This window comes from Halyomorpha halys, unplaced genomic scaffold (genome assembly GCF_000696795.3).
Source record: "Halyomorpha halys isolate HHAL.00 unplaced genomic scaffold, Hhal_1.1 Scaffold868.1, whole genome shotgun sequence".
In the NCBI taxonomy this organism is placed as follows: Eukaryota; Metazoa; Arthropoda; class Insecta; order Hemiptera; family Pentatomidae; genus Halyomorpha; species Halyomorpha halys.
Window position 1 is genome coordinate 128758 of NW_027108945.1, and position 10729 is coordinate 139486.

The 10729-nt window shown below is 31.7% G+C and overlaps 1 protein-coding gene across 4 annotated transcripts in view; it reads left to right on the plus strand.

The window, feature by feature from the left end:
* Positions 1–8704: 8704 nt before the first annotated feature.
* LOC106686753 (protein furry) overlaps positions 8705–10729 on the plus strand; it is a gene marked incomplete at its 5' end in the record, with an annotated part of 69895 nt that continues 67870 nt past the window's right edge. For all 4 annotated transcript variants that reach the window (XM_067047207.1, XM_067047208.1, XM_014430240.3 and 1 more), the window contains 1 exon segment: positions 8705–8830. In XM_067047207.1, the coding sequence (XP_066903308.1) occupies positions 8705–8830 (126 nt within the window).

A 10729-nucleotide genomic window follows, 5' to 3' on the forward strand; every position in this document is an offset into this window, starting at 1 on the left:
TATATTTTTTATTTTTCTATACTTACTGTGGTTGTTATCTTGTTTTGTTTTTAGCCCTGAAGAAGGCTAGAAACTCTAGCCGAAACGTCGGCACATTAAAATAAGTTAGTCATACTTATTTGTGTTTCATTGACCGCACTCCCAACCATCTTCTCCTCATAATGATCCAGATCTACATAGATGGTTTTGGGATTAAAATAGTTTTAAAAGGATTCATTTGATAAGAACATTAACTTGGCGCTAGTTAAGCAGTTCCGATTGACCCTGTTAGTCGCACGTTAGAATTAATGTGACCTTAATTAAAAAATGTTGAAGTAACATTTGCGTGAAAGAAACTCTTTATCTAACTATAATTTAATAAAACTTTATCTAACTAGATGAAAAAAGGAAAATAGAAAATATTTTGCACTTATTTATATATTTAACTGTATAATGATAGTGTTTTTATACTGAAGAAGCTTGATTCTAATTACTCGAATTTATATTCAATTTCGTAATTGGATAATATAAGGCTCATATATTATTTAGATTGTTTTCTTAAATAATATTACTGTTCAACAAAGTATCATTCTTATTGCATTTAAGAAAAGGTATATAATTGTTTGGTAACATCTTGCAATTAAAACTTCTAGAGCCCAATTTTCAATAAGAAAGTTATGGTGAAGGGAGCTGAAAAATCCTTTGGAAAGTCCCTAATTAAGTTCCTACAATGGACTTATTGTTCATTGTATAGACAGTAGGAACCTAGTGGGGCTAATTTTACGTCCTCCCTCCGCGTCGAGTTTTCCCTCACTTCTCGACCAAGCTTTATTTACCGTATAAATCTTTTCACGATCTGGATTTTCTTTTTATTCTCTGTATTATCTAACGTTTTTAATTATAAATCTAGCAATCCCGAATCTTCATTATGGAAAAGAGTGCTTACTTAAAATTTCATTCAACGAACCTCCTGTATAATTTTCGATTGAATGTAATTTTATCTTTGACCTTACGAAATTAGGATCAAGCTATAATTTCCATATTGATCAATTTCGCTAATGCGTTGCTACAGCTGGATAGCATTGTAGGGGTAGTAGAAAAATAATTCATTTATACAATTGTTAATTAATATTTGTCACTAGAAGGAGATAACTGATTAAAAAAAAAGAGGAGAGTAGGTATAGTCGGGGAAAATATTTAATGTATATTATTATATTTTATGATGAGATAAAAAAACAAAATTATGTGAAATTAAATGACAATTTAGACTGTTACAATGAAAAATTTAGAAAATAATGATGTTGTTAATTTATTTAAATGATCCGCTTCGAATGAATTTCCTCCTATTTAATGTTATGATTTATGTACGAAATTTTCATTAAGAATGATAATTATATTTAGATAAATTTTGCCTTAAATCTCTACAAAATGATTTTTTAAAAAAATCGCTGATTAGAAAAATAACAAAACACTAAAATTTGGATCTTGGTGAAAAAGGAAAGGTAAAAAAACCTCCGAATACTGCCTGCTACTTAAAAAAGTACAACCTATGTACTTACAAGTAGTAATTTTGTAACCAACTAAAAACTTTTCACTGAAGGGTGTAAGTCATCCTGTACGAAACGGAAAAAAAATAAACCTTTTCAAACCTAGGTCCTGAGTGCATCAGATAACCCTTCCCCTTGGTTCATAAGAAATATTTAACTGCATTCCGAACTTTTATTGAAAACAATTGATAAAGTTGTCAAAAAAATATTTTACAAAATTTCATTCATTCCAACTTCCTCACGAAGATTGGAGTCCAGGCTAATGCAAAATATTCTACGATGAATATTATTATCTATTAGCCCATCTACAAAGAATTGGAATCAAACCTACTCCAAAACGCCCAGCCTATGCAAACGACCTCATGCATTCTTAAAGTCTTAGAAAATACTAAAAATATGAGGTCAACGTCAACGAGCGAATAGCCAAGATAATTGCATCTGTATTTGATTTCCAGAACTGAAATGTAAGATTATCCCGCCGGAACCGGTATAAAAAAAAAATCCGAGGAGAAGTCTACTTTATTCTGAATTAACCTGGACAATAGAGCAACATGTGAATATGACAATTTAGACTTTTACGATGAAAAATTTAGAAAATAATAATGTTGTTAATTTATTTAAATGATTCGCTTCGAATGAATTCCCTTCTATTTAATGCTATGATTTATGTACGATATTTTCAATTGGAAGTTTCTAACGTCCAGAACCTTGACTCTTACATCAGTTCTACGTTTTTATTCCGAACGGTATCTACATTTCTGTTTACCTAATACCCCTACCCAAGTTGAGTTCGCCAGCTAGCCTCCGTCGATCACTCAGAATCCTGAGATGCAGAAGTTTGGACGAAGTCGCGGTAAACTTTGTGCTTGGGCAAAGTTGGGATCGGACAGATTATGTATTGACTCAAGTAGTGGAATCGCTGTTGCTGTTCCGCGCCATTTGTGCCAGCAAACTGTTTGTCCTAAATAGTTCCAGCAGTTAGACTCCATTTGCTCTTTATAAATGACCTTATAATAATTTTATTTATGACTCCCCATATGCATTTGATAGCCACAGGTGTGAATAAGTGTGCCTGTATATTCTAATTGCATTTGATTTAGCATTAAAGTAAACGTTATTCACAGATTTGAGCTAAATTATGTTGATTTTCAATTTGGCTTATTTTTTCACAGATAGGAGGTATAAAATGTCAATCGTCTATGTCTCGCTGCTTTGATGTTGAGACCAACTGAGCTCCGCGTTAACTTTGGTTTATACATGCCTCTTTCATGGACACGACAAAGTACATCTGATTAAATTGGCTAAAATACGAAATGTATAAGTAAACACAAAAAGACCAATAAAAAAAATAGTACGGAGAACATCTCTTCAGTTTGATGACTGCTTTAATCAGGAAGACCAAGTAAAAATACATATAACAAAAAGAAATTCTACTAAATGACAATAAAGTTTCACATTTTTTTTATGTTAACCTTCTTTTTTTGTTATAGTATCACGTTTTCGCACAATAATTATTAAACTTATTAAAAAGTTTGTGTATTTCATTAGCTTATACAAGTATTATGTTTTCATGACAAGGATTGCGGGAATTATGCTAGCTTTTTACTTTCACCTACCTATATTTTTTTTTCCCTCGCCTTTTGGCGGTTAAGGTTGAGTTTGCATTCGGTGGAGCCGTCATGAAATAAAGATCAACCCTCCCATGGCGGAATCGAACAGGTGTCACTAGGCCAAGTGCCAGTTTATAGCTCTTCCGGTTTTGATTAAACTCAGTAAATCAATGTTAAATGAAGTGGTCCTTCATATCGGACAAAATCTACAGTATCTTTAATATTATTTCTTTGAATTTTTTAATATTCCTGACTTTTTAATATTTGTTTTCCTTTGGTTAGCGATTTGCAATAAGACTGAATTTGAAAAAAATTAATTGTGTCATAAATAACAAACATGCAATGTCATTTGTAGGTGGTCTACACGAAAAATACAAAATAGTTTTCCATCTTAAGACAGAACAGAAGATAATTTCAATTGACGCGAAATTGATGTTTAAAATTGTTTATTAAAATACCAACATTCTATTTTATTTCTTTAAATGAAATGAGAGATTATGTTTGATGAATAGTTGGAAATCTATTCCCATTTACAGATTTATTTTAAGTATAGATACTGATTTCCAGATCAATAGCTGGTATCACTATGTCAACTATCAATCTCATCTTTTTTTTTTTCAACATGTTTTTCTTATTCAAATTTTAGTACCTATCAATTCAAGAGATTATTAATGAGGTAATTTATTATTTGTTTAATTACTAATATACTGTCGGTTTGTACATAAAAGTTAATTAGTTCCTTTTATGACCTCAGAGGTTCAATAAAGTAATAAAATACTAATGCAAGTAAAAAATAAAAATAAAAGTTCTTACTTGTTTAAGCATTTCCTATTTAAATATATGTTTTATTCTTAAAAATTACAAACCTCTGACAGTTTACCAATAAACCTCCTCTTACTTTTTCACTATTTTTCATTCTTTGTCTATAATATGCTTGTCAATCATTTATTTTTTGAGTTTATCTCCCAGGATGATGAAGCTATAGTCAGATACGAACTTCAAATCCATTAAATAAGAAGAAACTGAAAATGGAAGTTGGCTAAGCCAGGTTTAATGGTCAAATTGTTTTCCGTTCTATAAAAGTTATGAAGAGTTTTGACTGCCTCTGATCCCCTCCCCCCTTCTTGGAAGAGGTCTTCTAGAGCATTAATCTCTTTTTTATTATGACTGGAAGTGGTCCCTCAAACGGAATGGAGTTTTGGAAAAGTTGCTGATAAAGCCTTTCTCCTTTTTCTCCTCTCTGACTTTATGACCACTTAGGCAAACTTTACAATCCTAATCTGTTAGAAAACTTTGATGGTTTGGCGTCGAATTGTTATGTTATTTCTGGAACGGTGTATAAAGCCAGTACTATTTATATAATTAGCGATACCTAAGTTATGATAACGTACGAAGTTATGATAATAAATATGAAGAAACCTGAATTTCTAATAACATTTTTCCCTTTATTTTCTGTTTTTTAATCCTCCCGCTCCTTCAGGTCACACAACTTTGAATGTTTATTACAAATATGTCTTCAGCTACTTCGGTGTACTTTTTTTTTTTTATCCCCCTCCCTTGCCATTTCTGGCATACGGGACGCGGGAGCAGTGGGGTAGTGCGCTGGGGTTTGCGCATCCCACTGCTCCCAAAGATCACCAATTCTTTTTTTTTTATTCTTTTATTAATTATTTAATTATTACATTTTTTTATCCGGTGGTGCAGCCCAGCGCTAGGTTTAGCGCCTTACTGATGGAGCTGCACCTTGTCCACTGCATCCGTCAGGATGCCTCCTGCAGTTACCAGGCTGGTCCAGCCCTCCTGGTCTTAGTCTGGTGGCTCGCCAATAGCCGCGGTCTAGCCCTTCCCATCTTCGGTGTACCTAAACACTGAAGTATTGTTTAGTTGATCCTTTCAAGTCATTGTTTTAATCGTAATATTAAACAAAATCACCATTCTTTAATGGTAAAATAAATAAGAATTGGTCTGTTCCCAAAACCTCACTTGTAATCATTTTATTGAATGCATTTATTGACTTGGAATACTTATCATTTGTTTTACTCCGATTACAGAGGCAAAAAGGTAAATACAAACTCTTAGTTTATTTTTTTTCCCCATTGAATATGCATCGTCACTAAACAAAATAAATGTAATTTAAAAAAAAAAAAATTGTAAATTACATTTGTGATCCATATTTGAATATCACGTTTTACCTACAGATGGCTCTCATGCCAGATCTAGTAAAAAATATTTTTTATCTAACTTTTTTTTATTAATCTCGCTCCACGTTTATAGCCACAGTTACTTATTTATTTCTTGAAACTGATCTATTTTTTATTCCTTGTCTCCAACACCCTTCTCGGTAATCCCACACTTATATTTTTTCTCTGTGAAAGAGTGCATGTCGAGTCAAGTAAGATGTACTTAGAAGCTTATTGGATTAATATTGATTTAAAAATGGCAAAATATTAAAGACTGAAAAGACAGGAAACTGCTCGTCGAGTTCGACTATTTCAACATTTACTAGACAAACGGTCTAAATTGCCAATCCATTACAAAAGACTGATCTACTTGACTATTATAAGGCCTATCTGGACATACGGAGTTGAGCTTTGGGGCTCCACTAAACTATCATATTCCTCCTGAATCCTTCGTAAATCCTTAATGTTCCTTACTTTGTCACAAATCAAGTCATCCTTGATGACCTCAATGTCCCTATGTTGCCGATTTGGCCATATCCAGATACCATTCCTTCCATGGAAAACTTCCCAACCACCCAAATCCACTTGTTTCTAACCTGGATTCTCCTCCATTACTTAATAATCCTCCTAGGTGTCTGAAATGAAGATGGCCTCGGGATCTTCTCCTCAAGAAATGTTATTGGAGTTCTATCAATGTAGATTCTCCACATGTTTGTATCGTGTCACTATCTCACCTACAGCAAATTTACTTGTTGTATATATGTTATACAATTGTAAATAACAATAAATAAATCATTAAAAAAAGTCATAAAGTAATTAATGATTTTAAAAAAATGTATATAATTTTTCTCCTTAAATACCTAAAAATGTTAGTTTTGGAGCAATGACCGGTGAGAAAGGAGAATTAGCATTCATAGGGCTTATTCCATAGCCTAGATTAGTATTCCACCTCCCGGGCTTTGTTCCTTATCGCAGTGTCATAACTGCGATTGAGCTGAGAAAGAGGCTATAGCAACTAAGTCAGCTTCTTGGGATATAGACGGAACTGGTTGATTCAACAAAATGTGATATTTTTACACTTGTACTATCGACTAATACTATTAGCTTTCATTCATTCTCTTGTCTAATTTCTATATCTTTCGTTTTAACACAAGTACTTTGAGCTCTGTTATTTAGATTTTACTCTTGAAGCCAAGCAAGTGAACAGAAGCGGTTGATATATTCCTGCTTGTTGATAAGCTCATTGCTGATGATCGGAGGAACAAGCGGTGACAGTTGCTTCGTTGAATATAAGGCCCATTATTCTATCCCCTGGGGCTACACCGCCATGACAGCCAATTACCTTAGAATCATCTCAACTCTGTATGAGGCCCCCAGGTTCAACTAACGTAACTTTATGCGCCAGTCTTGGGAGTCAAAAATAACATTGGAATCGAAGGTTTTAGCCTTCTCAAGCATAAAACATAAAACAAAAAAATAATAAATAAAAAAATTATTCGTATTACTATGCTGAATCATTCGCAAAGATCTTGTGAATTGAAGTTAGATGTTCTGAATTGCGATTAATATATCTTAATTATTTTTTTAAGTGAAACTTCTCGATATGAAATGTAAGAGGTGTAGGGCAACGCTCGATGTGTTTCGCATTTATATTAAAATATCTCGAAAGCTAAAAGTCTTAGCTGCGTACTGTAAGTGAGGGAAATGTACAACTATTTCATCGTTTTTGTAACGAGGCTATAATTCAAAATAGTATTTTAACGCCAGACCGAGATAGAGAGACGAAAATTAGAAAAGATAGCACTAAAAATGTACTGATAAACAGCTTTTCAACATGTTTAATATTTTGATAAACTAAAAATTAGAATTGCATACTGTAAGCGAAGGGAATTTTCAGTATTTTATCCTCTTAGTAGTGAGCTACAATTTAGAATTACATCTTTCCTAAACATTGATAGGTGAAAAATAAGAATGAGTTTTAGAAAATTTGAATTAAAATATCTTGAAAATTAACTTATTATTATTAATAAAATTTGAATAGGTTATTCGATTTCCAGAAGTTTTACTTCTGTCAGCCAGGCCCAAAACTGCCACGATTCATTTTTTATACTAGAAGAAAAAAAAAATGTTTCCTTTGTTTTCAACAGAAATATAATCTTGCCATTATTATTTTTATAATGTACATAGGTGCACAGCTAAAAACAAGAAGGCAGTTTGGACGAGATCTGAAAATTTTCTTTAAAAGTTAGAAGACCATGACGGGAAAACAATATTACTTGACCGTTGCTATTGAAAACCTTCAAAGAAAGTCAAATTTTGACTTCTATTTGTCTTCCTGACATCCGCTCGCTCCCCTGTGCGGCTCTAGTAGCTACAGCTCCGGCAGTACTAGGTGTTTCATTCAGTCACAATATAATGTTAAATATCCATTATTGTATAGCATAAGGGTCAATTCATCCCAATATCAATGCTATTGAATAATCAATGGGATAGAATAGCCAAAAGTAGATAAAATTTGAATCTTGCTTCTAAAATATTTTTGGAAATTTGTTTCTTGATTTTTAAATTTTGTTTCTATCTCTTTTATATGTATATTATATGAGTTAATAGTTGAACGTGGATGTATATAAATAATAAGATCGTTGGAGGTGTGGTCAGTGTCGTTCATTGCACTCCCAACCATCTTCTTCTCACTTAAGTATTATTATAAACTAATTATAAAATAATAAATATTGGGGCTCCAGAGCATCTAGAAGTAGGTGTTTCGATTCCCACTTAGTCCAGTTAATATTTGCTTCATTTCTTGGTACTCTTACTCTGGTTATGACACAACTTTTAATACTACTACTTCTCTACATCATTAACTTATAATTAATGTAATTTACTAAGTTTTTTATTACTATTAGAGAATACTTAATAATTTATGATTTGTTAGGGAATTTATTTTTTGTTACACTTTGATTTTTTTTTTTTTTTTTATTATATGTTATGTTGCTAATTTTATATTTACATTAATATAAATATATAACATTAATTTCTCTTTCTTCTTAATTATCGTTAGTGCATTTTCAATTTTTATTTAATTAGAAGTTAGTTATTTTATTATTTATGATATATGGTCTTATTTTATGTGACTCGTTTGTATTTATTTTTTTACATTTAACTATTATTGGATATCTATAATATCCATTTAATCCTAGGTGGCTCGTAAACATTATTTGTTTTTTCTTTTTATTAATTATTATTGTTTCATTTTTTTTCTAATTTGTTGTTATAAATATTTTTTCCTTATTCTTATTTTTAAATACTTGTATTGAACTCTAAAATTTAGGTAATTATATAATAAATAAATAATATTGTTATAATTTTATTATTATTGCTTTTGCAGAGACAGACGATAAGGGAGGTAGCACCCTCGATGTGCTCCTTTCCTCCTCCTATTGCAGGTCTCAGGACCGCCTCTCCAGGCACCTCTCCCAGCTACACCCAGAGCTCACTATGCCAATGTTCTCAGGTAATAAATAATTTATCCTATATTTTTATTGCATATTGCCTAATTTAATATTGGAAGATCAATAGTTGACCTTTGTTCAATTAAGGGCCAAACTTTGCAGGGGCGAATGAGAACACGATACAAATATTGTAAAATATCACATGACAATTAGAAAATAAATAGAAAGCGTGTAAAAAATTATATAATCAAGAGGAAAGCAGTAAATATTTCATTTATATTTAGATACCTTAGTTTACTGCGTTCTTTTTTTTTTCTATTCTATTTATATTCTAATTGTTGTGTCATATTATACAATGTTTTTGTATTGTTCTCATTCGGCTCTGAAGAAGCCCTGCTAATTGGGGTTTAGTGTTGGTTACTAATAAATAGTTTTCTATATATACATATACCTTTCTTGACCGGCACCCCGACCATCATCATAAAATCTATTTAAATAATAAGTAATTCTTATTTCGTGGACCCCTCATTAGCATCATGGACCCCTCAATTATTTGTTAAAACTTAATCACAACGGTTAGGGTTGTGATTAAGTTTTAACAAATAGTGACTGTGATAAGTGAATTTTAATTTTGGTTTTAATGTGAATATTGACTAATTAGAAACTGTTGTTTTGACCTGGGCAGAATAGCCTGCATGGAGTTGAGTTTTTAAATCATTTAATTCTAAAATTGTATAAAGTAGATTGTCCCTGAGGATAGTCGGATTGGCCGAAACGTCGACTTTTAAGAAAAATAAAATGTGTTGAGACTAAAATGGATAGAAATTAAATTTTATTTTAACAAAATTAACTACTCTCAAGAAAGTGTTTAAGATTATAAATGAAAATATGTTTTTTTTTTTCTTCAAATCCCCATGTGTGCGTGGGAATAAAGCCATAATGAAAATGGGTTGAAGGTAGCCTCTTTTTCTGCATTCTGGTAATGCATTTTAAGAGGGGACTGAGGAGATTTGATTATTTGGGTAGGTGTAGTCTGTATTTTGTGTCTGTCTATTAGTGATGGGTCTCACCAGGTATCTTGATTCAAATAATTTATATACTTGTAGTCAGTCGAGTCTGAGTCTGTTTGTGTGCGTTTGCCACCTTTGTGGCCGTCCTGTCGGTGTCAGTGTCCTAAATAATGGCTTTGTACAGTACTGAAGTACTATAATTACTACTCAAAATTAATGAGTCTGCCAAGTATAGGTTGGGGGAATAAAAAATGGCGGCTGTTCCAAAACCTTAAAAAAAAACATTAATTTTTCAGTCGGAACTCTATATCTTAAAAACTACCAACAACACACGAAAATCTAAGAGAACATTATTTAAAGAAGAGTAAATTTGCTGAAATATTAGCCCTAAAAGAGCTATTTACGTCCAATAGTTTTCGAGGTATAGCTTTTTAAAAAGCAAAATTTCTGTATTTGTTCTGTACTTAAAAATTTACTGAAAGATAAGTAGTTAGTTAATTTATTTTGAGAAATCTACATCTCAGGAACTATGTGACGTACAGATGTCTATTAGCACTCAAATTAAAGCTAGTTTAATGGACTACTGGAGTTTATGACCTTTACCTTTGTAGGAACAGTAGTTTTCATGATATTTGCTAAAATAAATTGATTTATAGTTGTTCGGACAATAAGTTTGATTTATGAAAAACTTCATTTCAGAAACCATTGGACGTACAGATGTCTCCCAGCACTCAAATTAAAGCTAGTTAAATTTACTACGAAATAGATAATTATGTTTATCTTTGTAGGAGTAGTAGTTTTTGATGATATTTGACAAAATAAACTCACAAAATGTTAATTTATAGTTGTTCGTATAAAATGTTGGATTTTTGAAAAAATATATCTCTAGATCCATAAGACGCACGAATGTCTGCCAACACTCAAAATAAAGGAAATTTAACTTACTATAAA